Source organism: Scleropages formosus, chromosome 19 (assembly GCF_900964775.1).
Source record: "Scleropages formosus chromosome 19, fSclFor1.1, whole genome shotgun sequence".
Classification (NCBI taxonomy): Eukaryota; Metazoa; Chordata; class Actinopteri; order Osteoglossiformes; family Osteoglossidae; genus Scleropages; species Scleropages formosus.
The window spans coordinates 13,191,277-13,219,086 of NC_041824.1; the positions used below are offsets into that span (position 1 = coordinate 13,191,277).

At 45.1% G+C, this 27,810-nt stretch overlaps 1 protein-coding gene across 2 annotated transcripts in view; it reads left to right on the plus strand.

The window, feature by feature from the left end:
• Window positions 1–27,810, plus strand: part of LOC108939110 (disks large-associated protein 4-like) — a 135,586-nt gene that overhangs the window by 82,946 nt on the left and 24,830 nt on the right. The window contains exons 2-5 of one of the 2 annotated variants that reach the window (XM_029246327.1): window positions 4,584–4,634; window positions 22,335–23,530; window positions 24,626–24,843; window positions 26,322–26,475. In XM_029246327.1, the coding sequence (XP_029102160.1) occupies window positions 22,403–23,530; window positions 24,626–24,843; window positions 26,322–26,475 (1,500 nt within the window). In that variant the 5' untranslated portion in view covers window positions 4,584–4,634; window positions 22,335–22,402. The remainder of the gene's footprint in view (window positions 1–4,583; window positions 4,635–22,334; window positions 23,531–24,625; window positions 24,844–26,321; window positions 26,476–27,810) is intronic. The other variant, XM_029246328.1, reaches the window with a different exon arrangement.

Here is a 27,810-nt window from a genome sequence, read left to right on the forward strand (position 1 = left end):
CCTTATGAATGTAATGCATTCCTGAAAAAACTGTTTCTGTTTCTAAGGTGAATTCTCCTAACTGGAAGACATAATACCCATTATTTTTACACACACACACACACACACACACACAGAGTCTGAAGCTGCTTGTCTCAGACGGGGTCACGGCAAGCCAGAGACTAACCCGGCAACACAGGGTGCAAGGCTGAGGGGACACACCCTGCATGGGACGCCAGTCCATCGCAAGGCACCCCAAGCAGGATTCGAACCCCAGACCCACCACAGGGCAGGCACCGGCCAAGCCTGCTACGCCACCGCACCCTCCCCCCATTATTTTCAATGTGTTAAATAATTTGGTCCAATCAAAATTTGGTCCTCAAAAATTCTTTGTAAAGCAATGCCTCATAAGACATAGTAGGGTACTGAATGAAACTCCTCATGAAATTGAATTCTTGTTCAAGTGGGAATATCTCAGGGTATCACTGTATCTGCAGTAAGCTTGAAGGTTGATAGGAGAAGAGATGATAGAATAGGATAGAAGAACAAGAAAAATAACTTCACCTTGTTCAGAAGCTAACAGACCCTTGACTGACATTATGGAGGCAGATGGGTATTGATAAAATAAAGACCCCCCCCGAAAACACCTGAATTTTCTGGTGACCAGCTCACAGTGATCACCTTGTGGAGGGCATGTGAACTGTTGTCCATGAAGGAAACTAACTTCCTCTTCATCCTGGATCTGCCACGGCTTCCACTGAGTAGGGGAGATGATGAAGATCACCTGGTGAATCTCATGCTTTAAGTGGTGTACAATGGCAGTGAACTCAGGAAAGTCAGCACTAAACCAAAGAGCCTAATTTTTTGTCTTGAAGATCTTGATCAGTTCCCTTTCAGCCTCACTCAGTCCAAATGTGTGGAACAAAGCAGTAAACTTCCTGGCTTGTAAAATGTTGACTGAAAGAACTTCAGTCAGTTTTATAGGATGCCCTAAAATGATTTATGTGCTATGTTCAATAGTGAAGGCCTCAAGCCAGGTTCAGGCTGGGTCCTGTAGCCCCGAGCACTCAAAGCCTAGGTGATTTCTTTAGTCGGCTGTGACCTCAAGTTCTACAGCACTGCAATAAAATTGGCATCTTTCTACTGGTTGACCTAGTTGAGGAAATGACTGTGGGTCTACATTGCAGAGTCATCTGCGGATTTGTCAGCCCCCTGTAGGTCAGCAGTAGTCAGCAAGCAGCGATTCTCAGCATGCCGATCTGGTACCATCCCTACTGTGTGATACTGCATGAGCCGTAGGGTGTAAGGAGAGCCGACGGTTTAGCAGAGGAACATATCAAAAAGACATTTAGGATTGTTACGAGTTAGAAATCCTAGCCATTAAGGGAAGCATTGCAAACAGCAAGATGTGGCACACAAATAAAAAGGTGAAGTGATTATTTTTAAATATAAAGGAAAAAAAAGAGTTGTGGCAAAAGTTTCTGAAGTAGCTGAGTGGTTCTTTTTTTAATTTGCTACACTGTAAACTATCTACATACGGTACTGTCCAAGTCGATTGACTGATCGATTTAAGTGCTGCTCTCCCTACTCTCCAAATCCGCACTCTGTGTCTTTTTGCATTTCTTGTGTACTTCTGCCTTGCTTTTGTTTCCTAATATTTTGCACTGAGTAACCTTACAGGATGTTCATGAAAGTCAAAACATGTGACACTACATGTGTAACAAGAGAGGGTATTTTCAATTGTAGAACCGGAATTTTCAATTCCAAACATGTGTAACAAAGGGTACAAAGATACAGCTCTGTGACAGGCTCTCATCCTGGCCAAAGACCACAAAATACCCCGTAGCTTGTTCAGAACAAAAAAAAGGTTGTTTGCAGCTCACCTGTCTGTCTGTCTGGGCTTGCAGTTTTTAATGAAGAATTTTTAATTACGTGATAGGCCATAAGTGGGTTCTTTATCTTTTAAGCAGCTCTTAGCTGTCACGTTGGAGAAAGATACTGTGTATTGCTATATGATATATTAACAGTATACAGGTGGTCCCCGATTTACGATGGGGTTACGTTCCACGAAACCCATCGTAAGTCAAAAATATCATAAGTCGAAAATGCATTTAATACACCTAATACACACCTCTGCGAGGCAGACTGGGAGATGCGTATCGCTGCTGCTGCGCAGAATCACGAGAGAATATCGCACCACATATCGTTTGCCAGGAGGAAAAAAAGAATTCAAAATTTGTAGTATGGATTACTGAATGTCTATCGCCGGTCCACCATCGTAAAGTTGAAAAACTCGTAAGTCAAACCATCGTAAATCAGGGACCACCTGTATTGTTATACTCGGTGGAGTTGTATGCAGATATTGTGGGGGCAAATAGGGCTTGCCAGAACGCTTGGGGGGGACAGCGTTGTCTTGTTGTGCCCAAGGTAGTGATGATGCAAGCCATTCATGCCACTACTACAGCTGAGAAGAGCCCAGTGTAGCTTTAGTTACTATCATAATTGCTTACTAAATAGACAGTTTGCAGCCTCTCTTTTCAGCTCTTCGTAGAATAGAGCTTGCCGGCATGTCTGAAACTCAGATGTCTGTTTTACATTATGTACGTCTTCCACAGAGAGCTGTGTGCTGTCCTGTACTATGCCTGTTCTGTCACTTCGGTGTCAAAAAAAAAAAGGAAAGGAAACATTAAATAAAAACAGACTACCAGTTGGGTGTCATAGGCAGCCAAGAAAACCGGGACGGCAGGACCCAAGTGCGGAGTCGTTCATTTGGATTCATGGGATCAGGCAAGTTCTCGGTGTCGGGCCAGGCGAATGGTCGGTCGATCGGCGGTCGGGGTCAGAGCAGGGATCTATGGGCGAGGTCAGGAGATGAACTAAAGAGTCGGTCGATCGGCGGTCGGTGTTGAAACATAGATGTGTAGATGTGGTCGGGAAACAAGGCGAAGGGACAAAAATCGAAAGACGAGAACTTAGAACAAAGGTTGAGTGTGCACTGGATGTCATGAAGGACCGCGGTTGTCTCTGACGAGATTCCGTAAAGGTGTGGGAGCTGAGGAGGGTCTTTTAAAGGGTGAGCAGTTAATCAGGTGCTGTCGGTTGAGTTGTGGGTGTGGACGTGACATTGGGTTGAATTGCTGTAACATCTTTATAAATGCTGGGAATGAAAATTTCAAGAGCATGTTTTTTTTTTTTTTCCTTTTCATTGATCCATATGAACCCTGGTATACGGATTTGCCAGTAGAAGGAAAAAAACAGCTCTTAATTAGAGATGTGTCTGACCTTGAAAGTTTCTCACTTGTGTTTTGCATTATTGCCCCTTCTAGACAGTCAGATCTTCATGCGGGAAGAGAGATCTGCAGGAGGTCTGGGAGACCCCCACAACACCCCCTATCCCACGCAGCCTAGTGGCACTATATGCTCATGCACTATAAACCTCATTAAAAATATGTTCCCCCCAGCAGTGAACAGGTTCTCAGCTCTCATTTCATTTTGCCCTAATGAGCTCAGTGTGTAATGAAGCTCTTTGAGGAAAAAAGAGGCAGATGTCACACACAATTTTAAAAGGATACCAAGGATTCAGTTATGATTACAATTTGCCGAGTTCTTCATCTTAAGCATATTTGTGGCCCTTCAACGAACTGTGCCATTAAGTCCAGAGGAACATTCTGCTTAGTCCTCTGCAGCTTGCTTTAGAAAAAGCATCTTATTGATAAAAATAAAGACAATATTTGGGTCTCTTCATGTTCTGCACATTGTGTTGTATGATGGAGGCAGCAGGGAGGCTGTGCTTGAGACGCACCAGTAAAGAAAGTTACACCAATTTGTACTATCAAATATTTGTTATCTGCAGCAGATGTGAAATCCTAGGTTTATGTGGGAACATGGGAAGACTCTTCTTTGAAAGACATAAACAAGATGTGCGCGATGATATGCACCTCCATTCACTCGTATTTCTTTATCATCCTGAGTCAGTTTCCCTGAGACAGAGCTATTTATGTCAGAGCTTAATTCACTACTCATTATTCATGTTTGTCAGCACCACAGCCATTGTAAATGTTTGTAACATCCCATGTCAACAGCTATATTCTCTAAAGATGTGTTAATGAGTTTAGGAAAACACTTTGTTTAAATGAATTTTAAATCATTTTAATACGAGACCTGTCTAGTGGAAATATTTCCGTGTTAGAATAAGAATCAAAATCAGAATTGTGTTTCTTTTTAAGGGTTGAAAAGGATGATGTGCTTTTCTTCTTTTGTCAAATCTTGTTCTTGCATATTTACAGTCAATAATGTTAACATTCCAAAATCAGCTATTAGTTCAGCCGCAAGTACTTCTGTTATGACTTTTTGTACTAATAGTAAGGGAAAACAACCATTAAGATGGAAAATATTTTTGGTTGAGAAATTATTGTTTTAAAGCCGCATCCTTTGAATAGATGACGACCCAGCTGCTACCGCAAATAGGTAACAATGCTTTCCACTGGGCCTCTTGTATTCACTGGAGCAGGAAATTGCTTTGTTGGTGTTCACAATTACACCGTGAATGTAAATGTAGACACCCTGAGAGCCTTTTAACAACGTTCCTTCTGTTTGCTTGACAGGAGCGCTCCGTTTCTCCCCGGACCGCTGCAATCCGACAATGTGCTGCCAACGTGAGTCCTGCTCCCCAAGCTAACCGCAGCCGTTTAACACACTTATAACACACCCGGCGAAGACTTAGAACAAAATGGTGCAGGTCATTTTGGCTAAAAGGCTACTGTCTGCTTCTGTTTTTTGTGACCCTAGGCTATAATGTTAAGTATTAAATTTAATTTCTTTTGACTAGTATTAAATTTCATTAAAATTTTCAACACCGCTGTTTGCACCTTCCAAGACGTGCACAGATGAAGGTGCTGGAAAACCACTTCTGCTCCTGTCTTGCCTTGGAAACCACAAGTGTGGTCGCTATGAGTCGATGATACTTACAATCTATCCATAGTCGATAGTAAGAAATAACCAGGGGGGTGACTAACAGACTCAGTCACTATATGTACCCTGAGAAGAGGTACTCCTTCTGCGCAGAACTTTCATAATAATCCCATGAAAGATACTTTTCCTTAATTGGTAGCTTAAAAAGAAAGCTACATAATACCTCTGTGCCTGGTTTTCTAAAAACAGTAGCCAGCAATAATTTCCACAGAGGAATGTAACATTGCTACCCATAATAAGTGCAATAGGCCTGCATTCTAAGTGTATTTTAAAAACACATCACACCATTGAAATAACAGCCATTTCTTGGATGCACCATGGGAATTTTGCAAAACATGAAAATTAAGCTGTCCTTTTCAACATCATTCGACAGGTGGATGAACATTATTGACAGAATACCACATCGCCATCATCCTGCAAATTGCTGCTAATTCTCTTTAATGAATGTGTGTTTTCATGCAGAGGTAGTAATGCCCAGGATTCTGTAACAGCAGTCAGTGCTTGTTGATGTTAATAACCAAAGCAGCAGGAGCTCTGACTGAGTAATGAAACTCGGCACAACTCATTTCAAAACAAGCAAACACACACACACACACACACACACACACAAAATCCCATATATTTCAGTGTAACTAGAAGATACCACACCAGGCCGCTAACCCTTTTCTACTGACAATTCATAAGGATTTAATTTAAAGGGGATATTGATATTGATAGTATTTCTGGAATTTGTTGGCGCTTCTTTGTGCGAATGATATGAAGAAAATTCGGAATTATAGCTTTTGATGAAGATGCGGGTGTCCATGACGGAGATGAATCTGTACATTTCTGAAGGTTGTGCCGTTGTGATTAATGCTGTGAAGGAACAGGAAACTCCCTGCCCAGCACTAAATGCAGATGGTCCACAGCAAATACATATAGTGCAGCTTATGACCCAGAGGTGATAAAGAGCTTTGAGGAACACCATACGTATGCGGGTGATGAGGTGTCAGGCCATTGGTGAAGAGGTCCAGTGTGTTCCACAGGATGATGGTTCCTGTGAGCTATAGAAGATCCACGAAAGAGCTGCTGGTTTTGCAGACAGCGCTTGAACAGGTTACATCCTTGTGCAGTAGCTGAACCTAAGGCCCCATCACACACACCCACGAACACCAACATCAGCAGCTGGCTGACAGATGGAAAGATCAAGTGAGCTACGAATGTGAGATCATGAAATATGCAGCTCATCTCAATCCTTTCTTTAAACGTGGAACTTAGCTCATCTTTCTTCCAGTGAGGAGGGTGAAAAACAATATTAAATATTTACAGGGAAGTTTGCTGAGAAGGAGAACTTATGTAATTTGGAGAAGGAATTTGTGCATTGGATGCTGGTGTCAGTACATCCATCCATTACTGCACCAGGAGTCCAAAAAGGTGCGACCTTGTGGAATGGTAGCTAATCTTTGTGCATCTAAGGCCAGGGAGTGCAAGTACTGTTGTACCTTAACAAAAGGTACTTTCTTGAAGATACATTTACATTTACATTTAAGAAAGTAGATCACTTGAAACACCCATGTGTATAACTGAATAGAGATGTAAAACTGTTACTTATTTATGTCACTTTGGATAGAGAGCGCTAAGTACAGTAAATAATAAATGCCAGGCAGATAAATGCCTTGGCATTCTTTGGTTATAAGCCCAAGCTATTTTTTATCATGCTGCCTGGCATCTCAGTTCTTTGACAACACCACCACGCAGCCAACAACCCAAAAGAAAAACACCTGCATCTGCAGTCCAGGAATAAACGGTGCTTATTTGTGATGATGTTAGCAACACCAGTCTTTTTTTATTTATAATTATTACCCTCTATTGAGTTCACACTTTTGTCTAGGACGACTTGTTAAGTTTGTATAAATCATTTATAGGGTGTTCTTATTGGAGCGGTTATGAGTAAATACACTGGCTTCTCCTGTTACAAACAATCAGTTCAATAAAATTTCTTTTTGAGTGCCAGTAAAGTCAATAAGTATTTTTCGTAGGTTATTAATCAGTGGATTAAACTGTGGGAGATCTAAGTAAACATAGAAGTGGAGATTGTGGAATTCTGTGACTCAGAAACAGACATTCTAGTAATAACAGCCTGCCAGAAACTTTGTACTGCTGGGCAGAGTCAAATGCAGATTTGTTTCCAGAACTCAGTAACCAAGTCTCTTTCCCTTCTTGTCACTGGAAGGTATATTGTTGAATCAGTATTCAACAATAATGGATTACTTCTGTTAACCAAGGTGGCTATAAGTTGTGTGATTTGTGAATTTTGGACTTAGTGAGCAATTTTAACTGGTGGCAGTGTAGGTATTGTTCTTCGCTAGCATCATGTGTTCGAACAAGTTCATTAAAGGTTATGAAGTCATTATTCTGAAATATGTGGCTCAAATTGTAAAACCTTTCTGTTCACAGTCTTTGACATAAATTGTTTTATTGTTGATTCAAAAGTCAGGGCTGTGCCAAAGTGGAGTGTATTTGCAAGGTGTCGCTGTGGACCCAACAATTTGCTGATTTTCCACCAGGCTGTCAAAGCCATGGAAATTACTGTATCAAATTCTTATAACAGCCATGTGGTTTATTAATAGTATAATACATTTCTTATTGCAAGACAGAGTTCACCCTGACTGCTCTATTTCTGCCCAAAGACTGTTCTGTTGACTACGATGATTAGTGACGTATTGTAACTGGTAGTAGCGGTAAGACTTGGTTGCTTCTAGTCCTTCCTGACCTTCATGTTTCTGTAAAGTAATAAGTTTAATTCAGAGCTTTTTGTTTTCCAGTAAAATTGGTTTATTATTGTGTCAAGGGAATAGAACCAGCAAGTAGTACTTTGAGTGGGAATCATTTCAAATAAATTAATTTTAGGCAGGATGATCATTTTGATGGTTGCTATTCTCCTCAATACAGAGAAAGGTAAGATCATCCAGCGCATTAAGTCATTGTGTTGTGTGACTTTAATAGATTGTGACTGAGTGGTAAAGCAATAAATAGACTTCATATCCCAGTTGTGTTCAGAAATTGCGGAGCAACTGGTGCATCTAAAGGAAGAGTGTAATTCAAACTGGGAACTCTCAGATCACATGGCTTAACAAAGAGCTGGAGGGATAGGGTTAGGGTTAGGGGAGGGTTAGGGGAGAACAGCACACCTTTTGCCATTGTACATCAAACTAACTCCCCAAAGTACCACATTTACCATTGCCACACTGCTAAGACATGTCTGTAAAGAACCATTTCAATGCAGCCTACACCATCCATCATCATTTCCACTGAGTGGAGCCATGGGAAGTAAAAAACTTTGTTTTATTGATTTTTAAGTTATGGAATGAGTTAGTAATAGAGCATCTATTTTTTGTGAAGACAAGTCCAAAGACCGTATGATGTTGGTGGCTTCATGCTGGGAGCCCAGAGCTCACAAAAGTTGTTGAGAACAAAGCAAATCTCTCCAGTTACAGTGCTAGCTTCAAACTGTGCAACCCCTTCACCACTCTCTCCATGGGGCCTCACCCTTATTGAGCTATGATTAATTTCTGAATGCTGTGTGGCATGGTGTAGGATGGAGGTGGCCACATTGCACAGCCAGTTTTCCAAGAGTCTTTATAAACTGAAAGGAGGAGTTGGCCACTTTAAGGCCAAACAAGACAGGTACTTGCAAAGCAATCTTAAACAGAAACACCGGGGAACAGCCATTAAAAAAGGCCACCAGAAGAATGACAATGGGCCTGCTCTTGGGTTCCATCCTGCTCCCAACAACACTCTCTCAAGAAGTACCAGTCTTCTACAACCAGCTGCCTTAGTATGTCCAGGTTTATGAAGCTTCAGCTGGCAGCTGCTGGATATCATTACATTATTAACCTGTTAAGTTGGGAGCAGGCAGTAGGGACCTGCCCAAGTGTGGTCACAGTTCACCACCTCATAGTTGGATACCAGAACTTCGTGTTGTTCACAAACAGCTGAGTCTGTTTCCAGGCCTAAATGTACCGGTGTGTATCATGAAACCGATGAATAAGCTTTCAGGGACTCCTTTGTGGTAGCAAGTCAATTTGTCAGAATTACAGGTGGGCAGAATATCAAAAGCTCCCTCCTGATTAGAACTCCTTCGTCTCGCCTTGCATTGTATTAGTTGATGACAGAGATATGAGCCAACTTTTAACAGAGGACTCCCCTCCAAAACGCTGCCGCCGTGATGAGTCAGTCGGTGGCCGGGCCGGGGATCAATACGTTTTTGCTTTGGCACACACAGCAATCATCTATGCCATTTCCCATCTCCCCAACATCCTGTGCTTCCCCAAAACTTCTGAAACTCAGACTGATCAAATGTCTGATGTAATTTGGCCATTCCCACCTCCATACCTGCACTATCCTCACATAACTGCATCATATGCCTACGCAGTCAAAACCATATTGCAGGCAGCCTCTTTTAAATAGTGATCGGCACCAGGTTGAGGGGTGTTTTTTATTCATTCCTATGTTGTTAACATACAGGGGGAGATATATTCTCTGAGGCTTACTTGCATATGCATCTGCTGGGACAATGGTTTTGTAAACATCTAAATTCCTGCGTGCTTGTCATTGCTCAAGCCGGTTGACATTATGTTGCTGTAATTCTGCATTTTGTGTTCACGCTTCGTGCCAAGCTGAGATTCACATGTGGGAGAGAAGCAGGGCCTGCAGATGTGTGTGCAGCAGCTGTCGAGGGAAATGTTGGATCTACAGGGCTCCTACCATCCTCTCCGTGGGCTAAAGCGATGAGCTTACAAAGACCTCTGCCCCCTGGATCACACATCTGAGGCTAACTGCTGAGATCTCAGCTGTACTCTGCTCTGAAATCCTCCTGAGCTGTGCCAACCTAACCCTCATCCCCACCCACCTCTCACTCGTACTCCAACTCCTTTGCACAACTGGAATCTTGATTTTATTTGAAATGATCTTGTAAATAAATTAGGGCTGATCAAGCTTTTTATTGAATAAATGGTCCATTCAAACCATGTTAATCGGACACATTATTTAAGGATTTGCCGTAGGTTTTCAATGGGATTAAACAGATCTTGTGTTGAGGAATACACCAGCATTCAAATGGCTTGAGAATGCTTTTTACAGGGTAAAGGAATGCATAGTATAGCATTGTAGCCAGTTGTGGGGTCTAATGGAAGAGCAAGGCAGACAGGAAGGCTTTAGAAGAAATTGCCATCTTCTTTGAATCCACAGAATAAACCAGAAATTGGGGATATTGGTTAAAAATACGTCAGCCAGAAACACAGACTGAAAGTTAATACTGGTCCCTGTACAATTTGCAGACAAGCAAGAATAGTTTAAAATAGTGCTCCTTTGTGTCCTCTCAAAGCAAAAGGAAAACACTTGCATCTGCAGTACAGTGTACATTTAGTTATGATTTAACTTTTACAGCTATTCCTTCAGCAATACACACTACACACACACACCATCTGAAACCGCTTGTCCTATACGGTGTCGCGGGGAGCCGGAGCCTAACCCGGGGCGCAAGGCTGGAGGAGGAGGGGACATACTCAGGATGGGACACCAGTCCGTTGCAAGGCAAACCAAGCGGGACTCGAAACCCAGACCCACTGGAGAGCAGGATCCAACCCGCTGCACCCCCGTAATACACACCACACACACACACACACACACACACACACACACACACACACACACACACACACACACACACACATTTTCAGAACCACTTGTCCCATACGGGGTCACAGGGAACTGGAGCCTACCCAGTAACACAGGGCGTAAGGCCGGAGGGGGAGGGGACACACCCAGGACGGGACGCCAATCCGTCGCAAGGCACCAAGGCACCCCAAGCGGGACTCGAACCGCAGACCCACTGAAGAGCAGGACCTGGTCCAACCCACTGCGCCACCACACCCCCCCAATACACACTAAAGGTCTTTAAATACAAGCTCAATATAGCTTGTACTGAAATTCATTCAGTAGATTGATCAGTGAATCATGAAATACACCGAATGAACAGTTCGGTTCTTATTTATTAATTACAAGCTCAAATAAATTTAAAAAAGCATCGTGGTGCACACAAGACAGGTCTGAGTTGAATGACACAGTTACAACAATGTCACTAATGTAGCCACACAAAGCGATGCAAATAACCTACGGTGACCTTTGTAACCGTAACATATGTAAAAGCATCCATCATAAATTATTCCTCCATCCTACCCTTAAACAGTGTACAAAAGAGACTGTATTAATTCTTAACAATTAATCGCTGCATTCAAAGAAACATGTTCAGATACATCAAACAACTGTGACTTGAATTTTAATGAACACTGAGGATGTATGCAGGGACAGACTTTATTCACACACTGAAAAACATGCAAATGTTATTGCTGAGTGTTTGCTGTGTACTGTGTCAGAATTCTGTGTAAAATAGACCGGGAAAATATACCGTCAGGGTGGCGCTTTCAAGGTATGTTGGGATACTGTCTGTCTTTCCAACCACCTGATCACTAAATCATACCGGGAAGCTGTGGCCCAGTCACAGTACTCTTGATCTGCTGGGAATCAGATGCAAACCAAAAGGACACTTCAGGGGCTTCACTTTAGCTACACTTCCCGAAACCATGTGGCAGTAACCCCTTGCTTTCCGCATGGCTGGAAAAACCAAAAGAACCTCTACAGTGGGGCTCTGTTGAATGGGCGAAGTGAGCCCAAGTGCAGGTCGCAGCACCCATGCCCACTGACACTTTAGGAGCAGCAGAGCGCTCACAGATTCTTGCAGTGGAGAAGTTTTTACGCTAAACCCTTCTGAAGATAGCAGGTCAGGCAACATCTTATCAAGAGATGTACGAATTTGCTCTTTAGCAGGTTCTCTGCCAGATGTGCTTCCTTGACACCTTTGTATGAGGACGGTGACTTGGTAGGCTGAAGGCTGACTCTTTAATTCTGGTTTTATCCTGCAGAGAAGTCCTTGTTTTATCCTCCCAGAGGAAATTGGTGCTGTGGTACAACCAAGCATCAATTCGCCTGTCCATGGTAGCGCTTTAGTCGGGCAGATCAGTGTAAGACTATCCATGCAGCAAGGGGCTCATGCTCCTCGCTTTCCTGCTCTATGCCCACCTTCCACTGACACGCAGCACCACATGAAGGTGCAGCCCCGCCTCGGCAAAGCACTTGGTCCTCCACTTGAGGCTGTGCAAATCTCCTGTCACGGCTGTCACAGCAGGCTGGTGCCAGGAATGAGATCAGGCGTTTTGGGAGGTTCACAAATGTATACATAACACCCAAAAAAAAGCGTGAAAAGCTGGGAACGGGTTTTTAGTCTTGCAGTCATTTCCGAGCCTCACCGAAAGACAGCGGTGCTGGATGGGTCTTCCGAGCATGTGGATCCGTGCAGCAGCCCATGGTGTTGCTGCAAACAATGAGAAAGTGCCCTTTCCATGCGCCAACAAGAAAAGGCACACAGCAGAGTGGGTACACATGCTGGGTCTGGGGAAGCTGTGCTGTATGCTGATTAAATGGCCCCAGTGGACAGCTGGTAGTGTGTGGTGGGTGATGGGGAGGGCACTGATCTCCTTCTGCTGCTTCTCCTTGGCTACACAGCAGCTCTCCCACAGTGAACTGTTTCTCCCAGAGCTCTCCCTGTTTTAAACACTGGCAAACAACCGTTTGGTCCGTCACAGAGCAGCAGGTCCGTATGTCACACCACCATCCCCAGGGGCATTTATCCCGTCCCATTATTCCAGTACTAATGCACACCAGTGTCCACGAAGGTGTGCTCTAAGTCAGAACATGTGTTTGGCACATGTGATGGGAAGCTCTTTGATTGGCACCCATTAGATGAGGTCTATGGCATGTCAGGGCTGTCTAAACAGACATGCAGTCAAGCGCTTTTCAGAATAAACACAACTTCAGAGGGCAGTTGCTGCTTATAAAGTGCATTCCGTGTCAGTGGCTAAATGGTCCACAAAAAAAGCTGGAGTCTGAGGCGTGTGGCCTAGAATCTGTGTGGACACACATCAGAGCAAGAGCGAGACACAAGCGGTCAGTCATCTGTAGTCGTCCGTAGTAGCGTTGCCCTGGTTGTTGTCTGTGCCGTCCCAGTCTGTGACATTGCCACACATTCCAAAAGGTTTGGATAAGAAGAGAAGGAGCCTGTTTACATCACAAGTATCAGAAATTACATTGATTTATTTAGCTGACACTTTTCTGCAGCAACTTACATTGATTTACAGTACAGCTGCTTACAGCAAAGTTATTCTTCTAGAGCAATTCAAGGTACAGTACTGTAAGTACCTTGATCATGGGTACAACAGAAGCAGATGGGAATCAAACCCAAGTCTTTCAAGTCTGAATGCTTTAACACATATTACAGAGTATGACATATGACATCGTGTGACATCAGTTTCTAACCTGCTCTCCCGTACATACCTTGGCCAGCAGGTAGAGTAGCAGTTAATCACATAGGCTTATAACTTGTACGTTGTCCATTCAAGCTCCTCTCCCTGCTACTGCTGTAGTACCCTTGAGTTGGACACTTATACTGAATTGCCTCATTAAATATGATCAGCTGTATAACAGCTCATAGAGTATAAGTCACGTTGGGTGGACTTGTCAGCTAAGCAACAATTTCACAAATCCACCATCCACCCTTTGAATAGAAGGAGCAAACTGGGTCACTGCAGTATATTTCATGTTTATGACTAATCATTTTGCAGTATTTAGGTTTGCTGTGATTGGATCTTATTTCAGTATGCCTGACTGTCATGCTGGATAAGTGCGTCAGTTGAATGAATAAAACAATGTAAGATAACAATGCGTACAGTCACTGTGTCTGTTTAATATTCAGTGAGGAATCTTTCACAGAGCAAGATAATATCTGCTGGAGTGCTCGGTCAACTTGGAGGCAGTGCTCTTGGAACATGCTCATGTAGAGTGGGCGTCCTCTAGCACCTTAAGAAGGAAGTCTCTTTGGAGACGACGCGAAGCTGCTGAGCAACGATGGCAAACTTTAGAAAGTGGGTCATAGCCAGCATGCGTCTATGCATCCTAGAATAAAGGGAGGGGGTGTTACACCATAGAGCGTAGCTGATGCCATGGGACACCCCAGCCACTCAGCACTGTGGGCGATCCCCTGGCTGGGCAACGCAACCCAGGGAGATCTGGGAGAAGAAGCATACCTAGGGATGTGCACGAGGAGTTTATGGATTGCGTGGAAAGTAGGGTTTTGGGCTCATGTATTGATGAAGTCCATTCTTTGAAAATGGAGCCATAGTTGCCCAACAAAAAATATTGATTCACTGTCAATTGAACTGCAGTCCTCCACTAAAGTAGCAGGTAGCAGAAGAGCACAGCAGTTTGCTGACTTACTGGCCATGAGAAAGTTTTTCTGGAATGCAAAAGATGAGTGGGATGTTCATTTGCAATGCAGTTTGAACACACTCATGGTTCAGGGCAGCTGAGATGGTGACCCAAGTGATCTGCCCTCAGCCCTTGAAGTTCTGCAGTATTTTTCCATGGGGAATTTCAGCAAGGCAGACCTCTTGCTTTACGAGCGTAAGAAGCTGTGGAAGATGTGTGTCCAAAACTGAAAGGTGCACTCATTTTAAACAGTTTGTAGACTAGACAAAACTAGTAGAGTGATGTACCTGTCCATTCCCAGATGGACCTTGTAGTGAAGGAGTATTTGCTGGGTACACACTCAAGAGGACGGGTAGCCAACTTGCAAGTCACAGGAAGCTTCAGTAGAAAAACAGACAGCCTCAGGATACTGATGAATAGTTTGCCTTCACAGCATCTCACACTGTCTAACTTACCATCCCGAAGGTAACCCCTCCCACCTCTTCCTTCTCTCTCATTCTCATGTCCTTCAGATACAGTGACAGATGGTGAACATGAGTGAGCCAAGTAGCTGCAAAGTAATGGAAGTCTTTGCTGTAACCTCTCAAAGTATCTCACCCCACGATGCCACCCATGCATCACTGCACATCAGATTAATACAGCTACTTTGCAGTGTGGTAATAACAGTGTAGTCCGCTGTAGATCAAATACCCCTCCTTCCTTCACTTCCTTACAGAATGAACCAGCTTTCCTGCAGCTTTATGTAATTTCAAGAAGGTTGTGCAAGAGCTGAGGAAAGGAGAGATGAACAGATGATGAGGAAATGCTGAATGAACATTGCTAAAGAGGAGAGAACTTTTTATTTTTCAGATTAAAATGAAAGCCTTTGGGGGAGATGTAATGTTAGTGTTGAGGAATTAGTGATACACACTAACCAAGAGAACACTTCAAGGCTGTGCTTTCTGCTTCACTTAGCCTGAACTTTTGAATTCAATAAGCAGTTGGACTGCAGGATGAGGACAAGGCCTTTCTTCTCCATCTCATCAGTTAACCATTATAGCAATTTCTGCAACCTTCCTCTGAGTGCAAGTCATGAGAGAACCTTGAGAGATGGTCTGGAGAGACCTTGCCACAGTCTGCAAGCATTACCATCCCAATGACAAAGGCACTGGCCTACCCCACTGCCCGACTGTAAGACATGCACTTCAGGCCAGACCACAGCATGTTGTGCTGCAGTAAGTGAAAATCTTTTGAACTACTGATTCTTTCGAGAACGTTCCTGGTTTTGAGGAAATGGTTTGATAAGCTCCTTAGCTGCAAAGCTCCAAAGACGATGAGAGCTCGAGGGAGTGGTTGGAAAGGAGGTACATTTACCCAAATTACTTGGAGGGAATCAAACTGATCCAAAAGTGTGAAATGGTTAAAAGTACACCACAAATGGTGGCAGAAATGTATAACTTTCCTGGTTCATGATACAGGGGTCCTCGATTTATGGCCAGTTGGAAACAAGTGTTGGTTTGTTATTCGAAAAATTTCTTTGTGAAATGTAACACGAATTGGGCCAGCAGCCCAACATCAGTTCAGTACAGCAATCCCTCACTATACAGACCCTATGCACTCCTGGAAACAGTCTGTACACCAAGAGTTTGAAAACCAGGAGGTCCTTTCCCATTATTTTAAATGGGGAAAAAATTAAGTGTTGCCTGACGTTATGGACATGGCCAAATATTTCCACATACACCCTCCAAACATTTAAAAACAGTCTCGAGAAACAGTCATCAAAACATTACGATGACAAGATATTAAATGCAATCGAGAAGGAAATTAACAAAGATTAATTTAAGGCAGAAATTTAATTTTTTTACGACTGTAATCCTGAGAAGGGCAATAATAACTTGTAAATTTACAGCAACAGTAAACTACTGAACAGTAAGCACATGTGAACACACAAAAGACACATACAGTACATTTACATTTATTTATTTATCAGGCAGGGGGTGCAGTGGCGTAGTGGGTTGGACCACAGTCCTGCTCTCCGGTGGGTCTGGGGTTTGAGTCCCGCTTGTGGCGGACTGGCGTCCCGTCCTGGGTGTGTCCCCTTCCCCCTCCGGCCTTACGCCCTGCGTTACGGGGTTGGCTCTGGTTCCCCGTGACCCTGTTTGGGACAAGCGGTTCTGAAAGTAAGTGTGTGTATATGTATGTGTATATATATATATTTATCAGGCACTTTTCTCCAAAGCAACTTCCAGTGAACTCTAGTGTTATCAGCCCACACACCTTATTCACCAAGGTGACTTACACTGCTAGATACACTACTTACACTGGGTCACTCATACATACATCAGTGGAACACACTCTCTCTGTCACTCGCATATCTGTCGACAAATCAGGAGAAGCTTTGGTGCACAATTTGATTCGGTGCGCTAGCTCTTTTTTAAAAAATAAATAAGAAATATTCTGCCAAAAAGTTTGTAACAGTGAAAATTTCATTACTGAGAAGTCCAGAAGTCTGGGTCCTCGTTCAAACTTTCAAAAGCACAAAAAAAAAAAAACATACACACTGTAAAATTCCATGTAAGAAAAACAGAATGGAAACCTACCGAGGAGCTGGGGACATGAAGGTCAGGGTTCTTCTTCGCTTAGTGATTGCGCCATCATTCAGTGTTTCCTCTCTAATCCTCAGAGAAGGGCTATAACAACTTGTAAACTATTATTATAACTGGTAAATTGGTAAATGCTGGAGCTGCCAGCCCTCCCAGCCTTCATGGCACTTGTTCTTGCCTATACACCCTCCCGGCAATCCAAAAACTCCCAACCAAAAGGCAAGGGAGAAAAATAAACATTTGGGGGTCCAAGTGCCAGTGGGTGTCCACCCCTCCAGGGCATGTATGTGGAAGAGTAGAAGCATACATAGCAAAGAATAACTATCACTTCCCATGGGAGACGAATGAAGCAAATGAAATATACATCGCTGCCATCCTCTCCTTTTCCAACCTATTAGTGCTTGGCTGACCTCTCACCGCAAGGCCAAGAGTGCTGAGTGTTTTTTCTGTGAATAACCTGTGTGCAACAGCAAATGCAACCAAATGGAAAAAAAACGAGGAAAGAAAAAAGGAAAAAAATGAAACTGGTGTCAGTATTTGGCAGGATGTACCGTTACTTGCTCTGCTTAGCTAGAGGGTAAAGGCATGAACTCCAACCATGCAAAGTGACTTGATGGATCAAATGTGCAAAATAGTTGCTTCTTCTCTCTTAAGCATTATTGCTAATTACAAAAACAGCTTAACATTCCTCAAACCTGGAGGGACAGCTGGTGCCATAGTGGCTGAAGCTATTTCCTTTTGGACCTGAAGATTGCAGGTTCAAATCTTACCTCTAGTACCCTTGAGCAAGGTACTAACCCTAAATTGCTTCAGTAAAAATTACCCACCTGTACCAGTGGGTGAATAATTGTAGGTGAATTAATAGTGTAAAGTGCTTTGGAGAAAAGCGTCCGCTAGATGAATAAACGTAAATCCACCAAGACATGAATGCAATGATTTGATTATTGAATTAAGGAACATACAACTGTGGGAGCTGCAGAAAGATGTTCATTTGAATCTGTAATTAATTCACTTGCTGAGAATATTAGTGCTTAGCTGTTATGAAGTTAAAAACCATCCTTCATCTTCCCAGGTATGTAATTACTGTAAGTGTAAATAAATGTAAATATAAGCGTGGCTTGGCCTGTGCCTGCTCATTGGTGGGTCTGGGGTTCGAGCCTCGCTTGGGGTGCCTTGTGGCGGACTGGCGTCCCATCCTGGGTGTGTCCCCTCCCCCTCTAGCTTTGTGCCCTGTGTTGCCAGGTTAGGCTCCGGCTCGCCGCGACCCCGTATGGGATGAGCGGTTTCAGACTCTGTGTGTGTACGTACGTGTGTGTGTGTGTGTGTGTGTGTGTGTGTGTGTGTGTGTATAAGTGTGCCGTCACAGCTGATGCTGCTGGATCCTTAGCACTGCCTGGTGGCCACCTAGGGAACTGCAGCCCTGCGCCAACCACCCCTGGTGGCAAGGTGACGCAAGGTGACACAAGGACTCCCCTCCCTGTGCTGACAGACAGACAGCTGCTCCCCTGTGCCAGGGGCCCCTTGACTCATGTCAGCCTTCCGTGTGTGCTGCTCTTACATCTACAATGGATGCAAATTGGAGAGAAGGAAGAAGCCATGCTGGTAATCAAGCCTGATACCTTTTTTTTAAATTTAATTTCTGGGGGTAAGGCAGTACATTTACTCATTTAGCTGACACTTTTCTCCAAAGCAACTTATGATGTCAGTTTGCTTACAGTTATTTTCAGATTGAGGGGGGTGCGGTGGCGCAGTGGCGCAGTGGGTTGGACTGCAGTCCTGCTCTTCGGTGGGTCTGGGGTTCAAGTCCTGCTTGGGGTGCCTTGCGGCGGACTGGCGTCCTGTCCTGGGTGTGTCCCCTTCCCCCTCCGGCCTTATGCCCTGTGTTGCCGGGTGGGCTCCGTGACCCCGTAAGGGACAAGTGGTTCTGAAAATGTGTGTGTGTATTTTCAGATTTATACATGGTAAGTAATATTACTGCAGCAATTTTAAGACAGGTACCAGCACCTTTTGGGTTTAAAGGCAACAGTTGTAACCACTCCACTACCAGCTGTCTCAGTAGATGAGTCCATGGCGCTCCTGTTTTCAGAATCCACCAATCTTCACCAAGCACTTTACGAAAGGAGCTTCATATTTCATAGGGCCAGATGGTAGCATAGTGGTTAGAGCTGCTGTCTTTGGAGCCTCACCTCTGGTTGTAGTACCCTTGAGCAAGGTATTTACCCTAACATTGGTCAAGTAATAAAAATTACTCAGCTGAAAAATAGGGGAATAATTGTAAGAATCTTAGCACTTTAAGTCACACACACACACTTTCAGAACCGCTTGTCCCATACGGGGTTGCAGAGCCTACCCAGCAACACAGGGCATAAGGCTGGAGGGGGAGGGGACACACCCAGGACAGGACACCAGTCCATCACAAGGCACCCCAAGCAGGACTCAAACCCCAGACCCACTAGAAAGCAGGACCTGGTCCAACCCGCTGCACCACCGCGCCACTGTAAGTCACTTTGGAGAAAAGCCTCAGCTGAATGAAGTAATCAATGTAATGTAATCTAGGGACAATGCAGTGTGAAAGAGTGTCTGTATTAACACCAAAGTGATGCCAGCAAACCCTAGATGAGGGCACAGCTGTGAGCATCAGTGTGTGAAACAGATGTGAATTCAGTGAGCACACTTTTCTTTCACTCGCTGTCCCGAATGTCCCCAGACAGGGACTGCCCCTGCAATTCTCTTTTTCCGAAGACAATCTATGCAGAAATTTTGGGAGATGCCTAAACCCCAAGGCTATGAAATCTAGGCAGATCCCCGAAGACTTTGGGCTACAGTGGTCAAAGAGACGGGGGCACAAGGCGGCGCAGTGATACCGAGAGCTCTTGCTGTCGCTGCAGAGCTGACCTCTTATCGTCCAAGTAGTACTGAGCTGTGTGTGCAGCTTTTTATTACATTTGTCTCAATGTGATATTATACGTATATTCCACTGGCTTTTATCAGAGCTTTGTTGTAGGTATGCTGATCTAGCTTTGTGGGCTTTCCTTTTGGATTAATATCTATCTGTCGAGCTATCGCTCGGCGAGTTACTTGACCAGAAATGACTGAACTGTCCAGATGCCTAAATGGATCAATGAATAGAACTGTAGGTGAGCCTCTGGATACAGGGCACTCCTGACTCAGTAAATGATGGCTCTCATCCTTTGCTGTTTTTGCCTTCAATTTTCATTTGAACTTTGGTTTCAGAGGGCAAAACCAAGAAGGAATTTTGCTGCTCAGTAAATGTGATTGATTGATTGATTGATTGTTTGATTGATTGATTTGTGTAAGTGAATATTAAACACAATCAAGAAGGAAATTATGAAAATATTAAAAGGATAATAGAATAATAATTTGTGCGCTGTATGTCAAGGATTGTAGGGCAAGTCATAGCTTGTAATCGTAAGTGTTTTGATTCAGCTCACCCTTCAGCACTTCCTGTAGCTCTTTGCTAAGTTAGGTTGTGGAGCCAAACTGGATGAGGGAATTTAGTGCTGTATATATTACACAAGACTTGGTTCAAAGCTGCCGCTTCAGTTATTTATGGGGATGGTATTTAAAGAACCACCGCTGGTTTGATAATGATATGAAATGAACATGTGTTTGTAGATTAATAATAATGGGGAGATGGCAGCCAGCTGTACGCTGATAAGGATTGATGGAGCACGTTGATGATTCACTAGGAAGATGTTTCCTGCTGAATTATGGTTTCTTTAAAGAGAGAGGGTTTTAATTCCACCTGGATGTGACACCTCATGAATCTTAATGGTGCCTTTCTCGAGGGCAAACTGAGACTAATTTGAACGGGGTGGAGACCTGACAGCGCTCAGATATTATTCCATGTACCATGGCCGCCTCTTGCCGAATTCCTCTGCTGATGGGCCAATTCATTGTGCTCAGCAAAAGATCAGCCCAGTGGTCACCTGGAATGATGGCAGGCCGCTGAAGGCAGCTGAGGGGCACTGGAAGCGTGCAGGCCTGATGCTGTAGCTTCAGTAAGTCCCATTCTCGTGTGTTAGGCCATGCAATAGTAGGATTAGCAGGGGCAGAAGGGGGCATAGTGGTTAGAGCTGCTGCCTTTCCACTCAATGGAACCAGAGTTCAAATCCCACATCCTGCTGTAATACCCTTGAGCAAGGTAGAAATTACTTGGCTGTAGAAATGCTATGGGGACACAGTTGGACAGCAGGTAAAGCCAGTACCTCACAGTTCCAGAGCTGCTCACTGGGTGTGGGGTTCAAGTCCAGCTCATGGTTTGTTCAATTCACACCCCCTAGACATAGACAGAAGAAAGTGCTGATTAGCCACATCTGTTCCACCCTTGCCTTGGAAACCACATGAGCAAATGTTGTGGTTAAGAATCGACTCAATAGCAATTCCATACATCAATAAACAGGTAAATACTGTAATTTAAATGGTTAAATATTGTAAGTCACTTTATAGGAATGGATCAGCTCAATGAATAAATGTAAATGAGCAGGGCAGCCAATATGGGGGTGGCATCTTAGTGCCAGACTCTCCGTCATGTAGCGTTTTACCGGGCCTCCTCCACCAGACACTCTCCCCTGTGATGCTGAGGCAGTCCTACATCTATGGGACCAGAAGAGAGCTTTGCACTCATGTTTTACCACATGCCAGGGCTACCTATCTCCTTTTTATCTCCTCCATCTCCATTCCTAGTTTACTGTGGCTGAAACAGGAGGGGGAACCTGACGGCTTCAAGGTGATGATGCGGCCAGTTGTGAACCTGGAAGCGAACGAAATCTCCTCTTGCAAACAGAGGCCGATTCGGAATGGGTCTCAACGAGGGCAGGTTCTCATAACATGCACCAAAAACTTGTTAACCTCCACTTCTGTGTTCACCCAGAGGGACCTGTTAGCAGTACTGATTCACCGAAATCACATCATCTCATGCCTCACGACTACGTCCCAACGAGTGAGCTGAAGGCCTTTGCCCCATGGAGATGCTCCTTCAAGGGGTCTCCTCAGGACCCCCAGAGTGATTTGGAATAAATATTTCCCAGGAGCAGTTGCAGCTACAGCTCCGAAAGAAAACATGCAGTGGTTCACTTCTAAACGGCTGGATTCTTCAACTCAGAGGGAAACTGATCTCATGACATCTAAGCCTTTCTCAGCTGGGCTGCTCTCAAGTGACTGTGTATCATGCTTGGTTAGGTTTTTTTACTTGAGCAGTTTTAGATTATCTTTGACTGGTACCGGCTGTTTTCCAACCGAAGGAACATCGTAGAAAATATTGTACCGCTTCAGTGCCTGAATGGTGGAAGGAGTCCCCGGCCTTCATTGTGCAGTGATTCAAAGAAGCATGTTTGCCTCTCTGTTTAGCGGTGTGTATTTGCACACATGTGTAACCTTGCTGTTTGTTGTGTGTCACCCCACCGTGTTGTTCTGTTCCAGGGGGGACCTGCCTGGGCTGTAGTCTCCCTCCAGCAGGGATGATGCTCTGAAGGGCATACCCTGGCATCATGAAAGGGCTGGGAGCCAGTCGTAGCCGCCACCTGTCTGACTCCTGTGATCCATCGTCAGGGCCACCAGAGGCTATGTATCCTCTGACCACAGACCCCCGCAGCCCCTACCTCCTAAGCCCCACCATGGACCATTACGGTACCATGGACCCCAACAGCTTTCCCCAACCCAGCCCCAGCTCCCTCCCTCCTGAGTGCATGCTACCCTTGAACAACCAAATGTCCAACAGTAGCACCTTCCCCCGCATCCACTACAACTCTGACTTCTCACCCAGCTCCATGCCTGGCATCCCTACAGCAACCCTAGGCACCTCCATGTCCATGGGAATGGGCATGGGCATGGGAATGGGTGTGAGCATGGGCATGGGCTTGGGAGCACCCATCATCACCAGCGGCTCGGCCACCATCTCAGCAGGCAGCAAAATCAACCGGCTGCCGGCCAACCTGCTGGACCAGTTTGAGAAGCAGCTGCCTGTGCAGCGCGATGGATTCAGCACATTGCAGTTCCACCGCAGCGGTGCATCCAAGCAGCGCAGCGATAGCCCCGGACGCATCCGTTACCTGATGCACTCCGTGCAGAAGCTGTTTGCGAAGTCGCAGTCCCTGGAGAGCTCCGTCAAGGGCAATGTGAACGGGCGGCCAGGCAACGCAGGGGCCGACAGCAGCAAACAAAACCGCCGCAGCAAGAGCAAAGACAGGGCCAAGACGGAGGGCACCAAACAGCGACCCCGCACCAATATATCGGGTTTCTGGGGGTCCGAGGACAACCTGGACAACGACACTGGCAGCTACCGTACCCCCATGGCTTTGATGACACTGGGCCGCCCTGTACCCGACAGCCAGGCAACCCTAAAGTACTTCCCACAGGGCTACAACACCATCAGTGAGCACACACTGAAGGCCTCCAAGAGCAGCAACGACCTCAAACTGCCGGCCTGCCCACAGCTCTCCATGCCCACGCAAGGGGATGGTGCAGGCGAGGACAGCAAGCTCATCAAGGGGGGCTCCTGGTCCACCTTGAATCTCAACCAGTCCAAACTGGTGTGCCAGAAAGGCTCGGCCACCATCGACAAGTCCCTTCTCAAGTCCAAGTCCTGCTACCAGGAGCTGACATCCCGCTACCTGCAGGTAAAAAGCCAAGCGAAAGTCTGATTGAAGGATGGATCTTCCCTTTAGTTGTTCAGTAGTTCAGTAGAGTTTAGCCTAACTAAACATGGTAAATTTTACATTTACATTTATTCATTTAGCAGACGCTTTTTTCCAAAGCGACGTGCATCTCTGAGAAAATACAATTTGTGCATTACATTAGGAGAAAGAGAGACATAGTTGCAGACGCGTGATTCTTAAGTGCAGCTAGTTTGTTTCTTTCCGCCATATGCACCAGTGTTCATCACATGAGTAGCTGCATAAAACTCTGAATAGACGAATCTTGATCATCTTCCTACAATTCTTCTTCTCTTTTTTGAGATACACAAACATTTACATACAATACAGGAGTAGCGGCTGTGTAAAGGCTTATCTGGGCATGATCATAAAGTTATGGAGCAAGAACATTTATACTTTACACGAGCTTAAGAGATCTTGGGTGAAGTGAGTGTGGAAGAGGTGCGTTTTCACACCCTTCTAGAATGTAGACAGAGATTCAGCAGTTCTGAGTGAGAGGGGAAGGTCATTCCACCACAACAGGAGCCAGAACCGAGAACCTCCGTGCTTTACTTTTCGTGCTCGGGACCACCAAGCGAGCAGAAGTAGACGAGCGAAAGGGTCTAGCTGGGGTGTAACGGATGATCAATTCCTGTAAATAGCTGGGAGCAGTTCTATTGATGCATCTGTAGGCAATAACCAGGGTCTTGAATTTGATCCTTAAATTTACCTCCCTTTACCCTAGTAATGTCTCAAATGCTTTTTCTTTAAATCTGCTACTGCTGTTGCAGCAGGCACGGCAACAAGAACTATCACAGTTTACAGCAGTGTCATGCTTCAGTGTCATAGTTTACATTTACATTTACATCATATAACCTTAATGTTTCTTCACCTTTGTAAATGTGTGCAATGAAATCAGTAGCAATAATATACGTTACATAAACTATTCATAATTATCCAAATGTATTGGTCCAGATAATCAGCACAGGTATTCTGCGGTTAAACACTATTTAGAAGTAACTTATAAGAAGAGGAGCAGGGCTTCCTTTGGCTCTAATCAGGGCTGTGTGGATCCTGCAGGCAGGGGAATGGAACAGCACCGTGGGCCGAAACCGGGGCTCTAGTGAGATCCCGTGCCGACGCATGCGGAGTGGCAGCTACGTGAAGGCCATGGGGGATTTGGAGGACAGCGAGGACTCCGAGGGCAGCCCCAAACCCTCGCCAAAAAGCGCCGCGCGCAGACAGAGTTACCTGAAGGCCACCCAGCAGTCCCTGAGCGAGCAGCTGCCACCACGCAAGTAAGACCCCGCACCCGACTTCGAGCCTCCATCACAGCCGCCTACATGCACATATGCAAACCCTGCAAACTGACACCCCAGTCATGTAAACACACCAGGCCCATCATACAATTACCTTTAACATAGCCAAGTGTATAAGCAAAGATAAACAGCGCTCAATTTCTCCCAAAAATAACATGAATTTCCTTTATGGAGAATTTTTTTTTTAAATCACAGCAGCTAATCCCACACACGTGTTCCCATTCAGACATCCTTCGGTGTCTGTCTGATGTAAAGGTCGCATGCTCTGTTTTGAAAATGTTTCAGAAGACCATGATGACCATAATAATGAATGCAGGACAAGAAGGGTATTAACGAGTGTTACATTGAACGTCTCGGTGTAATTTTGTAGATATGTAAAGGAGGTATGTAGTGCGAAAAGATAAAAATGTGGCATCCTCAAAGGTCCTGAAGGACATGTATGAAACACTAGCGATCTCACAATCAGGTTTTTTGAGTATATTCAACACTCCCCATGTGCACCGCAACATGATATTAGGATAAATGTTCTTTTGACTTTACTTAAAGATTTATAATTTACTGCCGGGCTCAGTTTATGTGTCAGACACCAGATGGCAGCATCATAGCAGGATTCCAAACCGAGAGAGCTGCTTGTTACCGTACCCCAGGGGGTCCCCAATAGTGACCAGTGGTCAGTTCCGTGCGTGTGGCAAGGCATCGCTGATACCTCAGACAGCTCTCATTCAAGCATGATGGGACCTTGTTTGTGGGATGTCGGAAACACGTGTCAGGAGCGTGATGTGAGAAGGTGCCGTCGGCATTTAGTGTCCGGGGCATTTTTAACACTCTTCCTAAACGCGCTTCTCCTCCCCTGCCGAGGACCAACTGACCACACAGCTATATCTTGCTCCGGGAAGGTCTCGACACAGTGTGGCGTCTGCTGCCGAGTGTGTCCTCTCTGCCTTAGCTTGGCAGGTCAATGAGGGCATCTGCCAGGAGGGGGATCTGAGGCTCGCATCCCATGACCAACTGACAACCCACTACCCCGTCACTGGCTCAGAGCCCTTCAGAGCTGTCTTCTCCATGGCACAGCTCAATGACATATCATGAATGCTGAGTCTCTGCACCTCCGATCACATGATGGATTGGCTGGCACCTATTACAGGAAGTGCCTTATTTTTCATCCCACTGGACAATCACTGGCAACAAACCACTGCAGTTCTAGTCCGTCCCCGCATTCCCCACGCTCGGTTACCTTGGCACCAAACACCTCGCATGACTTCTGGGCGACTAGTGTCTGTTAACTTTGCATGTCTGGGATGAAATGGAGAAAGTTCCCAGAAACCACCTGTATCAGCGGGAGATTTAATGTTTTCATGTTTTCTCCTCTCGTAAAGGCAACCGAATGATGGCATGAGTGTTGCCTCTTCCCAAGGAGAGACCTGAGCCACTTGTGGTATTTTACTCTGTCCCCACAGCTGCCTGCCCTCTTTGAGTGAACTGCCCACCAACCGTTGCCTGAACAACCTGGACTGCATTAGTGGGCCACCTAGCGCCATCTTCCCTAACTGGGATGAAGAAGACTTCACCCTGGGCTGCAACACGCTAAGCAAGAGTGGTTGTGACAGTCAGGTGAGCATCACCTGCTACTGCTGAATTTCTGAACAAATTACCCAAAAACCCCAACCCCAGAACCTAGGGGTAACCCACAGGTCACACTGACTGCTGACAACTGTCCTACTCAGAGCTGTGCAGCTCAGCCCATTTCTGGCTGATAGAGGATTAACCCTCCCTTCTTCCCCAATCATCTCTGGATTCTCGCAGGGTGGGACTCAATTAACACACAAAATATTCTCCATTCCATTCTCACTGAGGACGTCACGGTGATAATTACTGCACGAGGTACCTCATTCTCACCCTACAGACATCGTCTTCTCGCTAATGAACGTATGATCTTTTTCACGGTCGCTCGACTTGAAACCTGCTTTAGCTGGGCACAAGTTTGAGCTCTTCTCCAGGTCCATTAGCATAAAGAAAGCTCAAACCCTGCCTTAATTTTCGACATCCGGTATGCTAATACCCTCTCACATTTCAGCAGCGCTTGGCTAAGTTTCTGCAGGTTTTTAGATAATCCAATAGAGTAGATTTCGAGAGTGTGAATTAATCATGGATAATGCCTTACCCTCTAACTTAGGGGTGAAAAAAGTTGTCAACGGTAATGAACGGAGGGTGCAGTGTCACCCTGTGACTTGCTTTGCCCTGGAGGCACTGACGTCTTTTTGTGACCACATTGGACAAGTATTCCAAATGCCAGTGTGAAATGTCAGTTGCTAAACAGTGATCTAAGCCAGGGGTTGGGGGCAGGCAAGAGCAGGGAGATGTTTTGAGCAGAAAGTAATTTCAAGAAGGGAAAATTGGGACACTCGACTCCCTCTAATCCTGGTGCGCTGCCTCTCCCCCGACTGGTACTGTCGGACTTATTCAGAATGCAGCCCCGGCTTCCAAAAACATGCCTTGGGTTGATGTGCTTCACGTCTCTCCCGACGTAAACGCTGCAGAGAAAATGACGTCCACAGTCTACGCTGCACGCTCTTGTTTTTTCATTGAGATGGTGGCACGCGGCACTCATTGCTCAAAGCTGCGGAGCCAGGTGGTTGAGGATGGTTGTGCCAAGTCCATATGCAATGCCAGTGACCTCAGTTCTAGCAGGACTGATCACAGGACTCCACAAGTTCATTCACAACAGGAGAAGCTTGAAATATATGTGTTCACAGCAGGAGAGGAGGAACAGCCCGTTATCTGGATTGTTCTGACTCAGAACATCCGCGTGCAGCAGAGGCTTTGACAGAAGACAATGATGTAGTGGGCTGCACCGCTGTCCATCTTGACTTTCGTGTTTTGCAACAAATATCAAGGTTTCAAAGAGATGGTTTTGCGCTATGTTTGTATTTTGGTTCTACATTTGTT